The sequence below is a fragment of the Grampus griseus genome (assembly GCF_964374135.1).
Source record: "Grampus griseus genome assembly, chromosome: 11".
Lineage (NCBI taxonomy): Eukaryota > Metazoa > Chordata > Mammalia > Artiodactyla > Delphinidae > Grampus > Grampus griseus.
In genome coordinates this window covers 48,840,759-48,865,714 of record NC_139005.1, presented here as the reverse complement: position 1 = coordinate 48,865,714, position 24,956 = coordinate 48,840,759, and the positions used below count along the sequence as shown (strand labels likewise).

Below are 24,956 nucleotides of genomic sequence, written 5' to 3'. Positions count from 1 at the left end.
AACTGTCCTTATTTGGACAGATATCCTCAGACACACCCGGAACACAGAATTATTTACACCTCTGGTTGTAAAGTTTTGCCAAAATCAATATCGTTTGGGCTGCATTCTCTTCATTAGTAGAGATGTTCTCATACTGAGTATTAATATTTATAGTAACACAACAAAGGGAAAGAGCAGATTGGATAGAAAGACACCACGGATGCAGCAGCTTTGCTTTCTGACAGTGAGAGGAAACCACGTGATTGCACCTGGGCAAACCTCCAGCCCAGCACAGGCTTTTCAAAGAAAACATGGCTGATGCTTTGGAGTGAAAAATCTCCATCCTCATGTAGGAAAGCATGTTTCCTACCAATTGATTTTAGTCTCCTCTAGAATTTTAGTTTCCCATAATCCCCACCATGAGAGTTCATAGGACATAATGATCCAAAGCAGCACATTTTCAAAAGCCTGGGTAGTTAGCCCAGAATAAGACCATTGTTAGCAAGGGCAGGCTTTAGCAGAACAGTTCCGGGTGAGCATTGGCTGTGATTATATGCTCCAGTTTGCACCCAGACAGCTCCATTTAATACCTATTATTCCAGCATAATCATTAATAGCAAACCCCTTTACTCTCAAATGGGTCCTGATTTGGATAATAAATTATATGGTCACTTGAACTTTGTCACTCCAAGTACTGATTCCTTCTGAGGGTCCTCTACACCTGTACCCGTGTGTAGTAAGAGTACTCCTCATTCTACTTGCTTTCAGATGTGCAATTATTGGATTAAATTTTCTCATATTCACTCTTTCTCTTTCACACACACACACACATACACATGTACAGACATGCATACCACTACCTCCAAAGAAAAAAATGTACTTCGTAGGCTGACTACCTTTTAAGCATAATTTAAGAAGAAAAATGTTTTCTTAAATACAACATAATATGCAAAGATACTTGCCCATAGTGAACGCAGAGCTTTGTATTATTGATATGACGCTAAGCACAGTTCCTTCTCCAACTGGGCTCATTGCTTTGTGTCTTCAAAAAGCAGAGATGTGGTGGTGACCTTTTATCTACAGAAAGATTTGAAAATTATTTTAAAGCAAGTTTGAAGCCAAAGGTTTGAAAATTATTTTAAAGCAAGTTTCCTCTTCCTTCTGTCTTTGTAAGCAAAGGGTAACTGGTAAAATGATTTATTTTCTTTGGTCTTAAGCAAATTCCCAGAAGCAAGTAAGGGGGTGGTTACTCATGGAGGAGGGTTAGTCATCTAGTTACAAGTGGACATTGGTATTCACATTTCTCAAAAGCTGAAATTGAATCTCAGAGCAATTACATAATTCATTGAAGACATTGCTAATAAGCAAGAGGGCCAGGGCTGATCTGATTTCATAGCCTGTATCCTGAATCAGTCCCCTGTGCTGCCTTCCAACTATGTCATAATTTGCTTCTCCACCAAGGCAGAGACTTTGGCCTCCCTGTGTTTAGCATACCACGGGCATTGGGTAAATATTAAATGAACAAATTATTGAAGTCATGCATGAGAGGCAGAGGGAATAAGAGTGACAGCCAGAGTGGGTGGGGGGCACAGGGTTGGACCTAAAAGGTCAAGGATGGTGGCAAGTGTCTGTCAGTAAATGTTCACAAGACATCATGAGGACTCTCACTAAGAGTCCCAGGTGAGAAGCAAATTTAGCATGGGGTGGTGGGGGTCAAACGATATAATGAAGAATAAGGTTCAAGAGTGAGGGTTTGGTGGCAGAACAGTTTGACAGTTTTTCTGAGCAGCTTTCTTGCCCCTTAGGCTAGAGAGACAATTCAGGATTAAGGCGTGGGCTTTGAATTCACTGAAGCCTCAGGTTGAGCCCTTTAAAAAAAACCAAAAGTATAGAGGTAACCGCTTTACATTCAGTATCCCATTTCATTCTCACAATGGTTTTTTGAGGTAGATAGTTTGATTCCTATTTTATGACCAAGCCCCCTGAGACTTTGGAGTGAAGTCACTTGAACGAGGTCATGCACAATAGGTCAGCTTTCCAATCCAGGTGTGTCTGGCCCTAGAGAATGGGCTCTCAGCTGTCCTTCTCCTCAGAAGGGCTTCATGAGAATGCTGATGCCACTGAGGTAAGAACAAACCACCAACCGCATCTCACTCCCCATCAGTTACACTACCTCCTACCTCACCAGAGGTGTTAAGCAAATTGTCATTTCTATCAATAGCAAACATTTACAGAATATGTACTGTGGCCAGAATCTGTTGCAAATACTTTCTATGTATTAATTAATTAAGTCCTTAAGACAGTGCTATGAGGCACATACTATGATTTTCTTCATTTTAACGATGAGGAAACTGAGCTATAGAGACGTTAAGTAACTTGTCAAAGGTTATGTAGCTAGTAAAGAGCAGAACTGGAATTTGAATCCGAGTAGTCTGGCTCTAGAATTTGTGTCCTCAACTACAGTTGACCCTTGAACAGTGTGGTGGTGAGGGACATCCACCCCTGGAGCAGCCAACCATCCCCATAAAACTTACAGTCCACCCTCCGTGTACGTGGCTCCCACGCATCCAGGATTCTGCTTCTGCAAATGCAGCCGAGCACGGATGGTGCAGTACCGTGGTATTTACTACTGAAAAAAACTGTGTGTAAATGAATCTGCACAGTCCAAACCCGTGTTGTTCAAGGGTCAACTGTGCTATGCGATTATTTACATTATCTACTGACTCTTCGATGAGAGGGTAACTTGCTGAGGACTATATCCATTAATTAGTTTCATTTAAAACCACTGCCATCGTCCTATCTTTCATCCTGAAGAGTGTTCTCGCAAGGATAATAGGAGCCCTGGATTTGTAAGAGTGATGATAATAATAATAGCTAATAACCACTGAACATTGTCTATGTGGTAGACACAGTGCTAAGAGCTTTACCTCCCTTTTGTAATTTAATCTTCCCAACAACATTGTGAAGTAGGCTTATTATTCTTGTTTTGCAGATGAGGAAACTGCAGCTTGAGTGTAAGAAACTTGCTCAAAGTTACACAGCAAGTCACAGCTGTGTAAAAGCCAGCATCTGTCTGCTTTCCTCTTGAAACCACCAGATGCTCTGCTGCCTCCCAGCCTAAGGCTGCTTGAGCCTTTGATTCATTAATTAGTTTTGCTGGATGGTGTCCATTTTACACTGCCCATGAGGGCCTGTTACTGTACATGCTCACTTCGCTTTCAGGAGAAAAAAGGCAAATTACCAAAAGAATGAATTAACACCAGGGAGCTTTTCCACAAAATAACATTCCTGGGATGCCACTTGGTTAGTATTCACTTACTGCTACATTTCACACTGTGTCATGTGTTTTTTTGCATCCGTTTAAAGCTATACTTCCAACACACCAGAGGACTGGATGCCTATAATCAAGGCAAAGATTAAACTGAAAAGTTAAATGAGGCTTAGGATATAAATGTTTAAAGAAGCAAGATAACTGTTTTAGAAAGTTTTATGTTATAAATATTTCAATATAAGGTTTTGGATAGTATATGTACTGTGGTTAAATATATACGTGTGTAAACAAAACAGAAATAAATACCTTTCTATATTGTTATTAAAGATGTCAGTGAAATTATAGAAATTTAAAACTGGAGGAAGCTTAGAGGTCATTTAGTCTAGACCAGGAAACTAAGCAGGACCAATATTGCTGACTTGACTTGGCAAGCTTCCAAGAATCTTGCAAAATTCAGATTAAACATCATCTTCTTTACAAATTGTTTCCTATCTCCCTTCTCACACCTGCCCCTTCCTGGCTGCAATTCATTTTTTAAATTATCTTAGTACATTCTGTGGCTATGTGGGTCATGGCCTCTTTATCACTTTATTTTACATGGCTCTCCCCCTCTTCTGCCTTCTAAGCTCCTTGAAAGCAGGGACTGTTTTCCCTTCAGTTTTATATTCTCAGGAGACAGCGCAATGCCTGGAACTTCGTCAGTGTTAGATGACTCTTCTAACGTGTGTGAATGAGTTTGCAGAGATCTCAGGGTTAGTTAATAGTGGAGTGCAAATGAGGGCACCGATTTTTCCGACTCACCGACCAATGATCCTTCTTCTACACTTTGCTGCTTCTCTATTCTAATTTGAATTTCCCATCATAACTGAATTGTAAACACGTTTTTTAAAAAGGACATTATCAGAAGCTATCAACAACCAAAAAAGTTAAATTGATATGTCGGTGTAAAATTCTTACCCAGTGACTAGGGAGTACAGAATATAATTTCTCAAAGAGCTACTAGCATCTGAAAACTTTTTTTAAAGGCTTATGTAGTTTTCCTTAAAAATTCGACTTAGGATTTATATCCTTTTGATCTAGAGTGACACTCAGAACCTGGATGTTCCATATTGAAATTACTGAAGTGTTGAGGAAAGATAACCTAAATTTGCTTTTTATGTCAATCACTGGGAACAAAGCAAACCTTCCATGTGTGAGAGAAGATTTGGTTGGAAGGCAAAGATTTTGTTCATTCTTGAATAATACCAATTTCTTCTGTTTATAGATATCTTGCTGGCTTCAAAAAATACTTCAGATGTAGAAAACCTCTTAGTATATTGAAGGGTATGGGATTATGAATCTGCAAAATTAGATACAGGAAATAGAAGTTCATCCTTCTCTCAGTAGATAATCATTTTTTAAAATTAAATTACTTAATGCCTCTATCTATCTAGATTTGTATGTGGCTTATAATATATTTTCAGAGTGGAAAAGAAACTTAGAGATCCTTCTAATTTTGTAGTTGAGGAAACTGAAGTCCAAATAAGTAAAGTGATTTTTCAAAGAGTTGTCCTGACCAATTTGGGACCAAAGTCAAGGTCTCCAGGGTCAGAGTACAATATCCCACTGCTTCTCTGATGAACAGGTTTTCACTGATTATGTTGGAAGTTTCTTCTATTATGTACAAATGCTACTGGTTGAAATGCTTTTAGCTGACATTACATTTTTTTCTTTAATACATGGTATTAAATGTTCTATCATATATGGCCAACTTCCTTATTTTATGGATGATAAATTGTGATTTAGAGAGATAGTTAACTGAATTACCCAAAATTAAATAGTCAATTTGTGGTCGTTCTGGAAATAGAATTTAGGGCTTCTGACCTCCCAATCCAGGGCTCTCTTCTTGAAACTCTACTTGGTTCTCCAACAGAGCAAATTAAACACATATCCACAAAATAGCAAGGTCAAATGTTTTTACAATTCTAATAAGTTCATCTAAGCCTAGACTTGAAAAAATGATTAAATTTACTGTTTTTTCTCTCTTGAGAACTCTTGTAGTAAACCATTTATGTATTCATTTATTCATCAAGCATATTGATTTTTCTATTATGGATCTCAAACTGTGCCTCAAGCTGGGGATTCGGAGATGAATAATCATGAGTTTGGGCCTCACAATTTAGTAGAGGGAAAGAGAGATATAAAAAGTAAATATAGAAAACTGTCACAAGTGTGGCAAAATAAGTAAGAAAGTGTTAGAGGACAGAGCAGTCCAGTCTACCTGAAGGGTTGATTAAATCTTCATTGAGTAGGTGTTACAGCGTTCTGAACTTTAAAGATGGGTTAGGTGTTCCCGTGGAGTAAAAAGTGGGGCCAGCACTCAAGAAAGAGTGAAAGGTGCTGAGCAATGATATAATAAAATTATAAAAATAGTTTATATAACTTCCGCATAGGTTGCAGCAGGAGTGCCCAGGAAAGTGAGGCTGGAGAAATCAGAGTTGGCCTGATGTAAGGATATGTGTGCTATGCCCAAGAGTTTTGAATTTATCCTATGAAAAACAACGAGCCAAGGATACTTTTGTACCCTAGGCTTTATTTTAGAAAGACCTACTATGGTAGAATGTGTGTGTTTATGTGTGTAAGGGAACGATCTAGCAAATAGGGACCCTCGTGATTCTTCAAGGAAAAGATGCTAAGGATGCCTAGGCTAGGACAGTAGAAGTGAGGTCGTAGAGGAGGGAGAGGAATTAAGGTGTAAAAGAGGCAAAAGGAGAGGAATTTGGTGAGCAAAGAGATGTGGGGAGTTGGTAATGGAAGTGACATCGAACTAAAATTAAGAGAGCTGAGTACTAATCTATGATCTTGAATTAGGATTATGTTTTCTAACCATCAATTTCTTTTTTGTCAAATGGCCAAGTAGGACTTTATTAGACTTGAAGTCCCTAAAAATCAATTGATTCTCTTTTAGATATTCACATTGTATATAAATCGATTCAGGGATTTAAGGCCTCCATAATAATTATAACTAACATTTACCCTTTATCATATATCGTTATGAATGTTGACTCAGTTGATCCTCATTGTAACCCTTTATGGTAGATGATAACGCAATTCCCATTTTACAGATGACGAGCTGAGGCTTAATGTTTTCAAATCACATCTTTTATCTTCTGCATGTCTTAGTCCACGTGGGCTGCTATAACAAAATACCAAAGAGTGGGTGGCCTAAAAACAACAGAAATTTATTTCTCACAGTCCCGGAGGGTGGAAGTCTGAGATCAGGGTGCCAGCACGGTAGAGTGAGGGCCCCCTTCCGGGTTTCAGACTTCATGTTGTATCCTCACATTGCAGAAAGGGTAAATTCGCTCTCAGGGCTCTCTTTTATAAAAGCACCAAATCTAATCACCTTCCAAAGTTCCCAAAGTTCCTACCTCTTAATACTATCACCTTGGGTATTAGGTTTTCAACATATGAATTCTGGGAGGACACAAACATTCAGACTATAGCACCGCTCTTTTTATTCTCTGTGTAATTTTTCTCATGAAGCACTTGGATTGTACCCAACTCCTTCCTAGGTCCATTACTAGGAATATTATTGCATATTAATTAATACTGGCTATTGTAGCAGGCATAACACTCAATCTTATTGGTTTAACATAGCCTAAGTTTATTCCTTGTGCATGTGAATCCAGTTAGTATCAGGAGGTAGATCTCTCCTCTACACAGTCATTCAGGGGCCCAGGCTGATGGTGACTCTTCAAGATCACCTTTGGCACTGACATCTATCCGAAAGGGGAAGAGAGAGAGTGGCTGATAGAGTGGGAGGTTTTTTGTAGGCCTGGTCTTGAAGAAGTATAACTCATTTCTGCCCCTCTTCCATGTGTTACGTGCAAGGGAGACTGGAAAATGTAGTCTAGTTGTGTGCCCAGGAGGAAAGAAAAAGGAGGCTTGGTGAATAGGTAGATACTCTCTTTTAAAGGTGGGACTTGAACCTGGACCATCTGACTTCAGTCTCCTCACCCAAACCACCGTGTTACATATTACCTTTTGGAGTTGATTGCTCTCATGGAATCAACAGTAATCAAACTATTTTGTACATAAAGCAACGTGAGGATACAGGTTGACTTTACAGTGAATATTATACTGTGTAGTTAAGATTTGTGGCTTCATACAGGTAAGAAATAAATCCAAAATATAAATTTCATAAACTCTCTTCTCAGTTTCTCATTAAGTTCAGTGACTTAGTGAGGTTAATTTGTCAGTTTGAAGCAATTAAAAAAATACATTTTACTTCGACTTTCATTTTCTGATAGATCTCACATATTGTACCCATTGTAATGAAACTTAATCATTTCATAAACGCATAACACTTTAGAAATGGAAGGAACCTTTAAATTATCTCTCAAACTAGTCTGATTTCCTCATTTTGCAGATGAGGATAGAGACTCAGGGACTTACTCAACATTTCACTCTTCAGGGACAACATCCCGTCTTTCTTTTCACTGCTCTCGCTGCTCACTCTATCATTTCCCTGAAGAAGCTCTTGGGCTGCCTGCTCTCCTTCCTAGGAGCAATTACAGGAATATTATTAGTCATAAAAGAACAGTGTGACTCTCATAGTGTTTAGGAATTGGGGATGTTCTGATTCTTCACATTTTGGGGGTACAATTTGGGATTAAGCAGGAAATCTACTTTTAAACGTTTGCCTTTAGAAACATTTAAAAGAATATTATGGGTCATTTTCCCCTCGTAGTAATTGGAGTTGGTTATCTTTTGAAATGTCAACTTTCACTATGAGGTAAATATGGGAAGTGAGACTGTTGAATGGTGAATTTCCTGGATCCTACTTTGAAGGTGGAAACTTGTCTTTTGCTCTTAAAAGTGGGAGTAGAAAATACTTCTTTTTTTTTAAATTGAAGTCTAGTTGATTTACAGTGTTGTGTTAGTTTCTGGCATACAGCAAAGTGACTCAGATGTGTGTGTGTGTGTGTGTGTACGTGTATATATATATACACGTACACACACACACACACACACACACACACATATATATATATGTTCTTTTTCATATTCTTTTCCATTATGGTTTATTCCAGGATATTGAATATAGTTCCCTGTGCTGTACAATAGTTCTGATTGATAATTAGCTTTTGTTAATTTTAACTTTATCTAAAAAAAGGAAATATCCTAGTCAGTATATTATTTTTGGTTCAAAGAACAGAGACATCATCAAATTACGTCAGGAAAAAAGGGGCTCACTGAAACCTATTCTATAAAATATTTCAGGAATTGAGGAAAAAGTTCAGGAAGACCTCAGGAGAGGCAGACACCAAGGCAGGTGGTGGAACTACCTACTTCTTTATCTCTTACCTTTGCACCTGTGCTTTTTTCCCACTCCTATGTGTCCCCATGTCTCAACACAGTGAGGCTCTCACAAAGCTCTCCACAGATTACCTGACTCCTGATGCCAAATGACCTTTGGACTCAAGTGCCCATTTCCATGGGACAATTCTGTGACTTTTAGTTCAAATTTCTAGAGAAATGGATTTGATTGGTCCAGTTCCTCTTTTTCACAGCAGACCTTACCAGCAGAAGTTGTTGGACAGTTTATAAAGAGACCAATATTCTTTGAGGTTTGCCTTCCTCAGCATCACTTCTCATTTAAAATGTGGATATAGAAGATGTTCATGATTGAGCTGAGGGGCAGTGAATCTAAAACTCCCCCAAGAATGAATCTTCTTCTGTTCTGCCTCTTTCTCTTAAAATAGACTGTGGTACATCCTCTGGTTGAGAGTTTGCTTCTGTTAACGGAGACCGTACTGTTATTAGGATTATTATCCTTTGTGGCAATCTGTTTTTCCCCAATAATTTTATTTTTTCCATATGAAACTAGAGCAGTTTGAGAAAACAAGCTCTGTAAAAATGTCATTGACATTTGGTTATTTCCTCCCCAATCATCCTGACTTCATAAATTATGTGAACTTTTGAAATTTCATTGAACTTTTTAAATGGCCATTTCTTTTAATTAGATTGCTTCATCATGAAAGTCTAAAAATGTGCCCTATTTTTTCAGTCTAATGAATTAAAGTGAGAAATTGGCTGTCTCAGCAAGTTTTTGTTTCAGCACATTTTTTCCATTCAAAGTGATTTACAGCAACCTGAATCCACTAACTAGCTTGCACTTCAGATGCCTATTGGTGCACGTAGGTGATGCTTGATTTCTGCTTAGAAGGTGTAATGCATACTCTGGGGAGCTAGTCAAGCTGGGTAAAACTGTTAAATAGGAGTGTATGGAGACAAACAAAATTTCAGAGTCAATGAGACAAATCAGAATACAAATAAGAACTGAAATCTAATGGAGAGGAAACCAAGTAGGAACAAATTCACAACTTGACGCTGAATTTACTCTCTTCTGTAGCTTGTGTCAGATTAATTTTTTTTACATGCGTCTCATGTCAACACAATTATGTGTGTATACATATATATATATACACATAGATTTTTTTAAATATTAAATTAGAACTTTTATAGAATATAGATCTTTCTCTAACAACTATATCTTTTAAATTTATATGTTATATCATTTTGGTATTCATTAATTACATTAATAGTTAAAATTAAAATAACATTTAAGTAATGCTATACAATTTAAAAGCAGTTTCACATACATTATCTCATTTGGTCTTTATAAGGACTCGATGGAGCTATCTTAGAGATGAACAAACCAGTTCTTTGACAGGTGAATGGGCTTAAGCATTTACTCAAGTATAGTATAGGTTAGGGTAGACTTGCACTGAGATATTTCAGTTCCAGAGCCCATGTCCTTTCTAGGCTACCAAGCATCACATGTAGGAACAGTGACACACTTCTTGCTTTCCTTCACATCACCTGGAACTATAGTCTACTGCATGTGCGTGGAGCTCTGTAGAAAAGGCGTCATATGATAGTGTTGAAGATCATGGTTTCTGAAAGCAAACTGTTTGAATTCTCACCTCTGGTTTTCTCTATTACTGTTTTACTTTGGGCAAGTTTCTTACCATTTCTCTGGCTCAGTTTCTTCATCTGTAAATTGGGGATAATTATAGTTTCCTCTTTAATGGTTGTTGTGATGATAAAATGGAATAATGCATAGCATACAGTGAATATTCTATGGCTGTTACTTAGCAAATACCACTATTCCTTAAATTGTTTCCAGAGTGAATGGATTATTCTTACATTTAGAATGTGATATGCATAGCTTTGTGCTCTTATTGACCAAAGGCCAGCAAGCACTACTCAAGGTAAATGATTTGCATAAATACTATTCTGTGAACCCATTTTTCATATTTATGTATACAGTTGGTTCACAGGTAATGGCTAAAATGTGACCATATTAACATATATATAAACATATATGTGTATATAATTATATATAATTAAATGTGTCTATATAGGTATGTGTATGTATATATATAATTTTTAAAAATTTATGCACACATATAAACCAAATGCTATTCAGATTTTTTTTTCTTATGGAGAAGGTAAAAAATAGTTAGAAACAAAGATTTTGCTAAAATGCCTTATAAGACTTCATTCCAGAGTATTCCAGTCATAATAGCTTTGCAAAAACATTTAGGAATCTTAAGATATGATTTAAGAGGCAGTCTCTTAAGGCCATGTTTCTGGGGAACCAGTAGGGCAGTATCCTATTGTTGAAATGATATATGAAGGTAATAACCTTGAAAGGCAACAATTAGAGCTGGGCAAGACTTAGTAATCCTGTTTTCATAAGAATTAAAACCTATGTGTTCTCTAGTGTCATTTCACAAAAATGTAGGAGGCAACATTTTGTATTAATGCATCACATTCAGGGAGGAGAAACTAGCGGAAAGGTGTGGGGCTTTTTGTTTTATCTTTTGTGACTTGGGGATTGTCACATGAAGAAAATTGTTCGTTCTTTTTTCATTTAAATCTTCTCCAGGGGGTCTTGCATCATTTTAGTATGACGCTGATTGTCTGTGAAGTCTATTTTGTTCATTTGGAAAGCCCTAATATTTGATTAGATTAGTTTATCATGAGCTCTGTCTGACTCCGTGTAGAGAATTCTAGTAACTGCTTGAATTTTTTACAGTCTCATTAACCTTTTAAAGGAAAACCACAGGAATTAGTTTTACCTTCTTAAATTGCTTGTTTACCATTTATTAAACACATGCCACATACTAGCAGTTTACATGAAAACTTAGCCTTTGTCTACAAGAATTTGACATGAGAAGTTAAGATATATAGCAGACAAATAAGAAAACTATGTGTGTGTGTATGTATGCCATGCTTAGGTGAACTAAATTTTGCTAGAAGATTCACTTCCCTATTTTGAGATATCTCATTTTACTTACCATATATACTGGCATATATAAAAATATTGAACAGTCAATATTCTCCCTACCCATGCCTTAAGACTCTTTGAGTGCAGGATTATCCATCCTTCCATCCATCCATCCACCCACATCCACCTACCTGCCTACCTATCATCTATTCTATTTTAACAAGGTTAATCATCCCCTTCTCATCCCCCCACAGAAAGCTTTACAACCTCAATTTTAATAAGAAGGACAAAATCTGATAGAGATTTTTCACAAAATCCTATTTCTCACAAGGAAACTCATCCTGTGTGTCTGTGCATTTTATTCACAGACAATGAAGAGAAAGGTCAGGGCAGAAAGGCCTTGGGTCTGTGAGGCTTGCTCTTCTGCGTCACCTTTGTTATTAATTCCTTAACATTTAGTCCCATATTCTCTGAAGGGGGAGGACATGCCTCTCTTCTTCCCAGTGCAGCTCCTACCTTATCCTTCTCTTCATTACACCATATGGGCATCATTTTCCCTCCTTTCTTCTCAAAGAAGAAATAAGCACACTTTCTTCACCAGAGCTCTGACATACTGAACTTAGCCAACATAATTATCCAATTGTAAAATGACTCTTTACAACCCTTTGAATTATATAAATATCTGAACAACATTTTCTTGTTTCTGTTCGTTCTGCATTGACTCAATAAGCTAGAATGATCCAGGTTTTTGAGATATCATGTTTCACTGACTTATCCTTCAACGAACACATTTGACAATATATATCCTACTGCACAACCTAGGAAGCAATGGAAAGTACTACTGTGTAGTCAGGGTAGGCTAAGTTTTGTGACAGTAGCAAAAAACCACCAAATTTTAGAGGCTTATAACACTTTAAGGTTTCTCACTCATATGTCCATATGGTTGGCAGGGACTCTGTTTCATGTCTCTTGGGGACTCAGGCTGATATAGTCTCTACTATCAAGAATGTAATTAGTTGCTCTTGCTTGTGGGAGAAATCTGGTGAATGACACTAGCTATTAAAATGTCCACACAGACTGATATCCTTTGCTTTTGCTCATAAGTTTAGCTTTAATTTCATTGGCCAAAGCAAGTCGCATCACCACATCTAGATTTAATTAATGGGGTGGAGAAGTACAGTTTTCCTTGTCAGGAAAAGTAGAAATGAATTTTGACATTGGCATTGGGAAGGGAAAACCAGGTGCAAATTTTTCACCTGTCAATTCTTTTCCAACATATGATAAAAATTTCCTTGTAACAAAGATGATAAAATGGCCCTGGTGGATGATGCTGAAATGGTGCCTGCCTCTTTTCTCAGGATAGAGACTAGTGGAACCTCACTGTGTGCTCCTGGCCGCTGCAGTTCTGTGGAAAAGAGAGCCCAGCCACTATCCAGCTCTTCCTGAAGCTGTCTCAGCTCGGTCCTCTGCCTGCTAGCATCACTCTCTGAAGAAACCCTAATAATCTCTTGTTCTCTAAACTGGCTTCCATTCAAAGACTTGCAGGACACATCTCATCATGACTTACATCTCTGTTTCCCTAAATTGCTATCAGAGCTCCAAGCATCCCAAATTATCTATCATCACACAGACGTTTATTTCCATTTTGTTCTGTAATCCCACCCCTTCATTCATTCCACTGTGTCCTCTACAGTTTACTGGGTGTATCGGCCAACTCCCTGCCGGGCAGTCCTACTACTCTTTCCCAGTAAATTTATTCTTCCTCTTTGAAATATATATTTCATATTCTTTTTTTCTTCTCAAACATCTCTCATATTTCATAGCAAAATGAGATAAAATCAGATATGAAACTTCATCTTCTCACCAACTAATCCGCTCACACCTACCTGACTCTGTATTCACATATCTCACCTTCATTCTTAGGATTAAATGTCCCCACATGAATCTAATGCCAACCCCCTAGGTGCCCTCAATCTCAATTCCTTATTTCCCTTTAAGGACATTCTTTTTTTAATTAGCCACTTTCTCTCCTATATTGTCATTTTCTTTTTCTCAGATTTCTCCAGCAAGCAAGCATGCTTTTATGGCATCCATTGAAAAAATTTCCTTGAACCTTTGCTTCATTCCAACTATTACTTCATCTCCTTCTTCCCTTCACAGAAAAACTCCTTGAAAGAAATTTTTATGATTATCTGCAGTTTTGCATCTCATTCTCTAATAAACTTACTATAATCATGCTTTTATCTTCATCATGCCATTAAAATGATTTTTATCTAGATCAAGTGCTAATAATAGCTAACACAGAGTACCTGCTATGAGGCCGGGAGTGTTCTAAATACTTTATACATATTAACTCATTTAATCCCCAAATCAACCATATGAAGACGGTGCTATTAATATCCCTCTTTTAGATATGAAAAAATACTAATCAGAGATATTTGATGATGTGTCCAAGGTTACAATGCTGTTTGAAGAAGCTTAGATTTGAACCTAGCTACTGTGTTTTTGGAGGCTCTGTTTTAACTGCTGCATCATATTATTTTTTTAGGAGACAGTTATTTCACTTCATTTATTAAACCTTTCAGCAACGTTTGACATAACTGACCAATCCCTCTTTCTTGAAACATTTTATTCTTTGGTTTTCCATGCCTTTATCTCATGTTCTTTTTCTCTTACCTCATGTTCTGCTCTGTATCAGTTTTTTCTACTGTCTCCCTTCTTCCAGATTTAGGTTCTGGACTATTCCTTCCCTACTTCTCTATCGGTAGCGGTAGCCTTTCCATGGTAATTTAGTCCAGTCTATGGCTTTAAATATCACCTATCAACGTAGATCTCTTAAGTGTGTATCTGCAGTCTAGATCTCTTCCCTAAGCTCCATTTTATAAATGTTGCTGCCTGATTTACATCTCTACTCCTGTGTCTTATAAGAATCTCAGACTTAACACAGACAAAACAGAACTACAGTAATTTCGACCCAACCCAACTTTTGCCAAACTCCCCTTTCCCAGGCCTCCTCTATCTTCCAGAACCACCAAATTCTAATTCCTCAGGACAAGCTTAGGAGTAATCCTTAATTCCTCTTCCCCTCACAGCTCATACTCAATCCATTAGCAAGTCAAACCAACTCTACTCTGAAATATGCCACATCTGGTACTTCTTCCCAACCCTTAGTCTAGTCTGTGTCCCATCCTTCACCTCCTGAACTCCTGCAACCCCTTCACGACTGGTCTCCCTGTTTTCACTCTTGCTTTCTTCAGTCCATTCTCTAAAGAGCAGCTTGAGCAAACTTCTGAAGCATTAATGAGATGACAGCATTTCCACCCAAAGGCTTTCCCTTGCAACGAAAGTAAAATCCAATCTCTTTGCCGTGGCACCCGCCCCTACACCATCTTCCTACGTTTCTGACATATTGTCCTCAGCCTCTCAGCTGTTCAGCCACAGTACATCCACACTGGCCATCTTGCTGTCCTGGGAACACACCACACGTTTCCCCATTTCAGAACCTTGTCATTTTCTGCTCCTTCTCTTTGGAAAGTTCCTCCTTTCTTAGCTCTTCATCATGGAGGCTTTCTTCTCATCATTCAGGCCATTATTCAGGTTACCTCCTCAGAGAGGTTTCCCCTGAGACTCACAAAAATCTGCCTTCCCTCCATGTTTGATTACTCTCAATCACATTACCCTACTGCATTTCTTTCAAGGAGCTAGAAAATCTAATATTGTCTTACTTAATCGTTAATACCTAATTATTATTTGTTTTCTCTACAGGAATATGAGCTCTTTAGGGGCAGGTCTATGTCCATCTTACACATTGTTGCATCCCCATTACTCAGAACCATGCCTGATATGTGGTATTGACTCAAAATGTGACTAAGTGAGGTTCAGTGTAGAAAGCAGTATTTTGACTCGTATAATATTACATAAAGCATTCAATAAATTAAAACAAACTGAATCATCCTTAGCTAAGAAAATATTTTCTAGAGCACAAGGAACAGAAATCCGGCTTTCAAGTTTTTAGCTTTTGTTTGATAGCCTTGTGTTTGAATCACATGGAGAAATCCCCATTTGTATCTACCATGACAGAAAAATCTTTGTGACATTGGAAATGGTATCTGCTTCTTTTGAGGATTATGTGTCAAAGTTGTATGTTACACCTGAGTTTCTCGGTTTCACATGGGGAATGACGTGGACAATCCATGCGGTTTGGTCTCTCTTAGAAGAAAAATCCAAGCAATCTAACCTGAGTTACTGCCTGGTGGTTCCTCATCTCTGAGGGGAAGATTGATATGAATGCATGATGTACTCATCTCATTTACAAAATGATCTCAGTATACTTTATAACATTAAACAACTTCCTGTGTCCTACTTTTCTATTTAAATCTGTTTTTATATCAGTCACGTTCTTATGTTGTTGAAAGCATAACATTTCAACAGATGTTTGATTTTAAGCTGGTTTTATCTTTAGCAGATGGAAATTTTGCTTGATCATTTCACAGGAGGGTTAATACTTTGAAGAAGAGATGCTGGGTAGAAAACACAATGAAGGCAAACTCGAACCCTATCCTAATGTGATAAGTGAGGTCCAAAAATTTCAATCACCCAAACAGTTCAGTAGCCTCACTGTGAGGTTAAGAAAATGGGTGATGGGTTCTTCCAGGCTAGATATAAATCCATCCACGTTCTGGCTGTGGTGGTTGTCATTCAGTGGCAGCTGTTCCCTCAGGCAAAATGGAAAGGAATGATTTTTTTTGTTTTTTTCCCTCCTGAACAGGCATTTAATAGTCTTATTTCAGTTGGAAGCAGTAGTTGGAGAATAAGTTACAGGAGCAGACAAACCAAAAAAAAAAAAAAAAAAAAAAAAAAACCCCAAACCAAAAAACTCCACGTAACTTAAAGTGCTTCAGACTGCAAATGTAAACATGAGGGCGAGGGGAGGCCACCGAGCTCTCTCCCCTGACCTGAGGCAGGAGGGTCATGTCATTGTCGGGTCCCTTTACCATCACCACCCTCTGATCTCAGCCCTGCAGGTGGGAGGGAGGGAGGGAATGTCAGAGGCAGGGAAGAGGACTTAAAGGAACGAGGAAAACACTTTGTAAACTTAGAACCAGGGTGCAAGGTGGGGGGGCAAGGGAGCTCCTGGAGCCCTTGCCCTGGCTGAGGGGTGGGGCCAGCCCCCCCAGGAGGTGCAGGAAATACTGTTGGCTTCATGCCGCAGCCATCCCTGAGACTGGATGGAACGTTCAGGAAAATGGCAGCAATTTCAAAAATCACCCAATTAGTTCATTTCCAGGGAAATTGAGCAGAAGAATCCTGAGGAAGTGGGTTCCCACCCTCTGCCTCCCTGATTTCTGAAAAGAATTTCCCTTCCTGGCCCTTACACTCACCCCTAGATGAAGAATATAACCTTTATCAACTCACCTACTTTGAGAATAAGGTTTGTCTCAGCCCTAGTACAGGGCACCTTGTCCGGGGGTTCCCTTACTTTGATCAACACGTTGAACAAAAAGGTGTAAAAAAAGTCATATGCAAATAAATATGTTTTTGATGATACCACACATTGCGTCTATATTTCAGACTGCTCTAACAGCTCATTCTAATCTAGTCACTAATTGTTCCTGCTTCACCAAGCATACTGACAGAAATGGTCCTACCACATTTAACAAAGAGATCAAATCTGCATTATGGAGTCAGCATCATTGTATTTCTAGTTTCATGCATGGTGGATCCTTTATAGAGCTATATTTAATGTGCTTCTAATTAAAAAGAGTAGGGAGTATCCAAGCTTTCTCAATGTTATCTCAACTTTTGTTTTTGTTTGTGCAGCTCACCATGTTAAAACGGGCACTTGCGAGGTGGTGGCACTCCACAGATGTTGTAATAAGAACAAGATAGAAGAACGGTCACAAACAGTCAAGTGCTCCTGCTTCCCTGGGCAGGTGGCAGGTACCACACGAGCTGCTCCCTCTTGTGTGGATGGTGAGGCTTCTTCCATTGCTCTTTGGGATAGGGTAGACGAGGACTGCTTAGAACTGGAATCCCACTGTGATGCTGATGACTGGGGTTAATCCTGGGGGACCGCACCATCAACCACGTGGTTGGTACAAGGTCACTTGAAGAGCGTTTTGAAATCTAAAATCTATTGGAAGATGGTCTAAGATCTTATGCGGTTTTGTAGCAAAAGGCATTATAATGAGGTTCCAATAAGTACATGTGCCTCTTACTTTGATGCCATGAAATATTGATTTGCCAGTGGAGGGCGAGTGTGTGTGTGTGTGTGTGTGTGTGTGTATAAATTATTTGGCAAAGGAAAAATGAAATAGGTGATTAAATAGTGTGGGTACCTAAACACATGGCTGGTTCTTAACAATGAAAAAATAAACACTGCACAGATGAGTGAACGTTTAGCTGTGGATAGAATTCACATGAAATATTTTTATAGAGATTTATCAAAATATTAATTTCTTTCTTGGAGGATTCACCTAATTACAAAGGATATAAACATTTATGTGGGTCTATATAATTGATGTTATCATAAATAATAATGTGTTAAGTGCTCATATTTTCATGGTGCACTCCTTGTGATGATAGTTACTGCCCACAGTAAAAAAAAGATTGTGTTCATTTGAATGCCTTCCTGATTTTAGCCTACTTGTGGGAAATACTACACTGATTCTAAAATATTGACTCTGGTCATGGACTCACTTTCTTATATGTTTATGTAAATCAGCACATGCATGTATCCACATAGTTTCTTTCCAATATGTTATTGTCCAATTCATATATGTCCATAACATATTCATGGACAATATGTTATTGTCCAAATTCTTTCCAATATGTTATTGTCCATGAATATGTTATTGTTGCATGAAATATCCTTTAAAAATGTGCCTATCATTAACAATACTGTATTATACACTTAACATGAGATCTACCATCTTAAAATTTTAAGTATTCTTACCACAGTAAAATAAAAATTAAAAAAATATTTTTAGTCAAAAAATCTAGAAAGATTTATTCCCTTTGGACAAAAAAAAAAAAAAAAAAAAAAAAGCATCCTTCAAAATCTAATCATCCCAGTGGTGGGAAAAATATGTGGCTGTTGTTCTTCTTTAAATGTGCACCCAAAGAATTAACAAGCCCAAACAGAAAATATTAAATTGATTTTTCTATCTCCTGTAGCTTCAATAGTGGAACAGAAATGGTGGTGCCATATGCAACCATGTCTTGAGGGAGAAGAATGTAAAGTTCTTCCAGATCGGAAAGGATGGAGCTGTTCCTCCGGGAATAAAGTGAAAACAACTAGGGTAAGTGGACAGCCAGCCTGTGAAAGCAAAAAGTCTCTCAATTAATAGAGCACGGAGCACGTGCAGTGACATCTTTAAGTGGTGGTTGTAGGATGAGAGGTAATAGTTTTCCATAGTACATTTTTCTCCCATTTTCTCCCTGCTTCATTTTTTCATAACACATTTTTATTTCATCCAGAATAACATCTTCTGTAGATCGCCATCAACTGTCATATTACCTAATAATTAAATACTCTTTGTTCCTTCATGAGATACTGACAAAAACGTGAATGCCCCCGCCCCAAGGATGCGTGTTAAATGCTGGGAAGGTGACCCCAATCCCTCATTCTTCTGATGGATAGTGATCTGAATAAATTCTGAAAAAAAGAGAATTTATATATGACTCAACAAACATTTCCCAGTTAATATTCTTTCATTTTTATGAGAGTAATTATTTTGACCTCCCTGATTTCTGGATCAATAAATAGTTTTCTAATGGTTAAGTTTGTAATCATTGTAATGAGTTATCAAGAGGCGTTTTCAAATCTCAGGGTCAATATAAAAGGAATGCTCTTCAGACAGTGAGGTATTTCAGCTTGCAATGACTGATTTCTGGGGGGTAGGAGAGAAGCGAAAAATAGCTTTATTCTTTCATTTTCTAATTACCTCCATGGATATTCTGGACTGGCAGAATTTAAATTCTTTGTGGAATCAGCAAATGAAAGTTTTGTCTTATTTTGCTTTTTGCCCTAAGGGGAAAGCTGACTACTGTTTAGAACTGGATAACTGGGGGCTAGAACAGATAATGTTTTATAAAAAGGGGATATTTTATTTAATAAAATGTAACATAACACTAGAGACTGTAATTTACGGTATTGATTAACAATAGCAGTTTTTTTTTTTAAACCTTGTGTGGACATATTCAAGAGGATTATTTTAAAATCCCATCAGATATATAATGTTGAGTAATATCTTTAGTGCATTGGCTATTCAGACATACAGAGAAGTAACCAAGTTTCTAATAAATAATAACTTTATATTTTGTCAAATGATTTCATGACTCTAGACTCATCAGTTAAAGGCTGACACTCTTCCAGAATCTGTGGAGTGCCTGACCAGTTAATTAGAATAATTGTATTATTCAGTTAGCACATGATATAATCCATATTGATTTGTTAAAACCATTCTGGCAATGTAAAATTTCCTTATAAGCTATTTATAGCATGAAATTTTTTTTCCTAACACTATTAATCCTTAGTCTAAAATAACACTCATGTAAATGCCTGGAGATTTAAGATTCTGAAACAATTTTTTTTTTTTAAATAGTGAGTTCTCTACATCTAAATTCTATGTTTCTATTACATCAGTGGGTATGAGGAAGCTAACACTTATTAGATACTTAAAACATATGCCATATACTGAACAATGTACTTCATGTGAATTAGCTCATTTAATCTTCTTAATAGCCCAGTGAAACAAGTAATATTATTATCTCCTTTTACAGCTGAGTAAACCAAAGCTTTAAAATGTTAAGTGACTTCCCAAGGTCATATAGCTAATTAATGGGAAGTTACGGATCAAACTGTATATTTTCATTCCAGAACCTAATCTCTTAACCTGTAGTTTATACTAGATCATTTAACTTATTCTTAAGTAATAGTGATGAAAGTTTCCTATAATTCTGTTCATATAAAGTAGACCTTTAAAAATATTTTTAGCTTTTTGGATCATTGAAATGAAAAGGTCAGAAGCATGTGATCTAAATTCTCATAATAAATTATTTTAGAAGTGTTGCTTCACTCCCTGTTGGGCCATATTCTCAATAGTTCAAACGTAAAATTGAGTCTCTGCTTCACAAATTCTTCATAATGTAATTAAACAAGATAGATGAAAGACTGAGAACTTGTGAGTAGGGAAGACCACATCTAGATCCTCTAGTTTGTTTTATTTATAAATTCATATAACTTATAGTGGATTGCCCTTTCTATTTTTCCTTCATCTCCTTTGCCCTGGAGAACAGCTGTTAATGGAAGACCTCATTGAAGATACTGTAGAGAGGATTCATGCAATAGTGGGTGTTTGTATTAAATTATCTTAAAAATTCCTTCCAACCCTGGGAGTCTATGATTCTCATTTAAAAAGGAAAAATCATTATATATAAGAGAAGATAAGAGGGCTTGAGAGAAGGAGCTTCTTCAGTACAATCAAAGTAAATTATTGTTACTTTTTCCTTCACAAGTAAAAAGATTGCTGGTGAAAATGAAGCTACTTGGACATTTTCAACTAAAGGAACGTCATGGCATTTCAAATGCCTGGGCAAAATGATGCTCAATTACGAATATTAGTTTGGCTCACAAAACAATTAGGTGAATTTCCCTGAGGCCCCAAAGAAGCAAAGTTGTCAAGGTCATCATGTTATTAGTGTTCTGCCATCTCCTTTGAAATAGTCCAAAAAGTATTGGAGATGAGATAAATTCTTGAAATAGTTCTGGCACGACATTACTTTGCCCACAGTGGAAGTGTTGGGTAGAGGTAGGTTCTGCCCTACATAAACAGCAGCAATATTATTGAAAAGAAATCTGATCATTATTTTAATCACTGGTGTTATTATCCACTTGCTGGTCTTGAATAAGGTAGCCATGGCTGTGGTGAGCCAAGAAGCCACTGAAGCCCTGGTTTGGCAGGTCCTAGCCACAAATGGGAAAGTCTAGAAGTTAAGCAGGAATAGGCTATAAAAGTAACTGAAGAGCTGCTCTCAGCAAAAAGTCATTTGGGTTCCTTACGCAAGATATGTTGGTCTTATGGGATTATCACTGTAAACAAAATGGCTCGAGAAATGATTAAAATTTGCAGTAATGTACATCCTCCTTCATAACTGCCCGTGTCCAATCTGGAGTGCTCTGGTAAATTTAATGTTAGAAAAAAAGCAGTCAGCCAAAAACATCAATGAGGCTTGCTTGGCCTCACCAGAGATGCATGGTACTTTCCAGAATTGACTACAGATCAGGGGCTGGGTGAATTTCTCGTTTAAGACTAATTTGGAACTTACATTGTACTTCCCATAAATGCTAATTATATCCTCCTTCTGTCTTTGTACTAAATTCAGGAAGCTTATTGTCATAACCCATTTTCTAATTGTCCTAACAAGGGGAAAAGGCAAAGAATAGACAGCCTTTGTTAGAACAGCAATATTTGCATACATGCTCTTCAAAACCCCAAACATTTAGTCTGCAGAGAAAGGAGGGTGCAACATTGTTTCCTGAACCCTACTTCTCACCTTAAAGCTGGAAACTAATGACTGCGTATGATATCTGTAACCATCTACTGTATTACTTTAAAGAACTCCTAAGTTAAAAGGAAAAAAAGGAAAAACCATGAAAGCCTTTTGATTTCAAACTCACTTTCAAAGATAAATAATAAAGAACTTTTCAAAGAGTCATTAATAAAAGAATAGTCTTTCCAGTGTGAAAAAGCACATAATTATATGCTGATTATATAATAGAAAAGTAGAAGGGGGGAAAGGTGCTGTAGAGCTTGTAAGAATTGAGAAAAAAAACTTTGATACCATTATTAGAATCCTCAGAGAAAACAGACTGTGATTCATTTCTTTTAATGTTTTGATACTCTTTCTCTGTGGACTATCTCCTAAAAGAAGTCACATTCTGATTTTAGGATTTACAGCCCTTGGCCATTGGTATGGACTCCACATTCCTATGGTCATGCAGCTCAGATGTCTGGTTCTTACCTAAGGAAAAATGAACTTAACTTGATATAAGATTTTTATATTTTCATTAGAAATATTATCTTTATGAATCATGAATCCTCATATGCTTAAGAAGACATTTTCTGAGTAATTTTTAACTAATTGGAATTCTTTCATCTTTACTCATTTACTTAAAGTGCCTTAAGCAGATAAGAACTCTATAGTTTTTTAATGTCCCTTCAAACATAAATGGATTTTAAGGGCATAAAATATGACTTTATTTTGTTGTATAATGCAATGAAAATCAACAAATGTTAAAAAATTTCCTGTGCATAAATATTCTATAATAAGAATGCTCATATTATAATCAAAGCAACAAAATCAAATATGAAAACATTCACTTAGCTCTTAAAGTGTGCTGGGCACTCTGCTAAGTGCATCGCAGGTATTATTTAATTTCCCCAACCACAGTAGTTACTAACTAGAGCACAAAGATATACATAGCATGATGCCTGCCCACCAGGAGTATGCCCTTGAGTGGGGGAATGAATAGTAGACAACTGCATTATTCTTTTGTTATCCATATGCAGCCCACTAACAATAAACATTGGAATCACTGGTAAATATAAATCGAGTAACATTATTATAATAATGGGGATAACATAAGTCTCTAGTTCAGCTTCCTCATCTGCAAAAAAAATGAGGATGTTGAGCTATATTCAATTTCAAGTTCCTCTAAACAATATTTATTCTTTGATTCCTTGTGCCAAGGACATTTCTAACTTCCTTTCCAACTAAATTTATATGACACTAATAACTAGCTAATCTCAGAACAGAGGTAAGTGTTAGGTTTTTCATCCTCTCCCTCTAAGGGAGAAAAGAAATAGCATCTTAGGGTGCTTTGTTGATTGAAGCCTCAAGTCATCCCCTTCCAGATGCTGCCTGATTTTACACCAAGACTCGGTGACTCTGAGTTGGTGGGTCTGAATGATGTCCAGGGGTGCTACTCCAGGTCCAAGGCAAAGGAAGAACACAAGAGGAGAAAAGTTCATTTTCTCACCTTAAGGGGTGCAATTTGTGAATTATTCAATCACAAACTCTCTTCTTGTCTTGTAAATTTAACATAGACTTAGGGTAGTGTGGTCCTTTTTTGATCAGCCCTTTCTAACAGACACATTCCCCATTCTTTTGTTTTCATCTCACCTCTGACCCTGAATTGCACCCTGGTCCACAGGACAGAGCATGACAACTTTTAGGGCTGTGGTTTTCAAATTATCTTGATGGTACCTAAGTAAGAAATACATCTTACGTTGTGATCCAACATATACACAACACTCCCACACACATACATATACACTCATATACCCCACACTAAAATTAAAGTTCTGATTTTTTGGTTTTATTTCCTTCCTTCATTTCTCCCTCTCTTCCTCCCTTCCTCAACCCCATAAATTGATTTTATAACCCATCAATATGTTACAACATGCAGTTTGAAAACCACGGCTTTAGAAGCGGTATTTGACTGCTTCTCGTGTTGGCTCCATGGAAGTGGTAGCCACTGCTAACTGGCAAAGATGCAAACTACTGAATAGACAGTTTTCAAATCAATTCATCTTTTACATTTTAAATATTTTTAGTCAATATTTTGGGGTAAAAATTTGATAAGATCTTGTAAAATATAGATTTCATGGGAAAAAATGTGTATACTGGATACATTCTTCCATTCAACGAGTGTTTACTGTCTTTTATTGTTGGGTGCTATTCTGGGTTCTGGAGCACAGCACAGGGGAAAAAAAGAGAGGATCCCTGCCCTCATAAGGCCTAGATTCTAATAGGGTGTATTGGTTTTCTATCGCTGCCTTAGCAAATTTAGTGACGTGATACAACATCCATTATTTGTAGGTCAGGCTTCCAGGCACAGCGTAGCTCGGCTATTTGTCTGCTCTGGGTTTCACAAGGCTGAAATCAATGGGTATGCTTCATCTTTTCACAACAGGGCTGTGGTTCTTTTCTGGAGGCTTTAAGGGAGAATCTGCTTCCAAGCCCATTCAGGTTATTGACAGAATTCGGTTCCTTCTAAATGTAGGAATGAAGTTTCTACCCCTCCAGTAGCTGTCATCTGAGAGCCTCTCTCACCTCCATCAGAATATCTGCTTTCTCCATCACATTGCCTCCTTCATCTTCAAACCAGTCAGGGCACACTGAGTCTTTCTCACACATCGAATCTCTCTGACGTCCCCCTTCCGCCATTTCTCCTCCGCTTTACTCTTCTGCTTTTAAAAGCTCAAAGGATTACATTTGTCCCACCCAGATAGTCCACGATGATTACCCTATTTTAAGGTTAGCTGATTAGCAACTTTAATGACATTGTCCCCTCACAGCTGTGCTAAGATTAGTGTTTATTTGAATACCTAGGGGACAGGAATCTTGAGGGTATATCTT

At 37.4% G+C, this 24,956-nt stretch overlaps 1 protein-coding gene across 1 annotated transcript in view; it reads left to right on the top strand.

Moving 5' to 3' along the window:
* Window positions 1-18,877, top strand: part of TAFA2 (TAFA chemokine like family member 2) — a gene marked incomplete at both ends in the record, with an annotated part of 105,272 nt that extends 86,395 nt beyond the window's left edge. Inside the window, 2 exons of the mRNA XM_082666563.1 lie at window positions 17,352-17,504; window positions 18,708-18,877. Coding sequence (XP_082522689.1) covers window positions 17,352-17,504; window positions 18,708-18,877 — 323 coding nt within the window. The remainder of the gene's footprint in view (window positions 1-17,351; window positions 17,505-18,707) is intronic.
* Window positions 18,878-24,956: the final 6,079 nt, after the last annotated feature.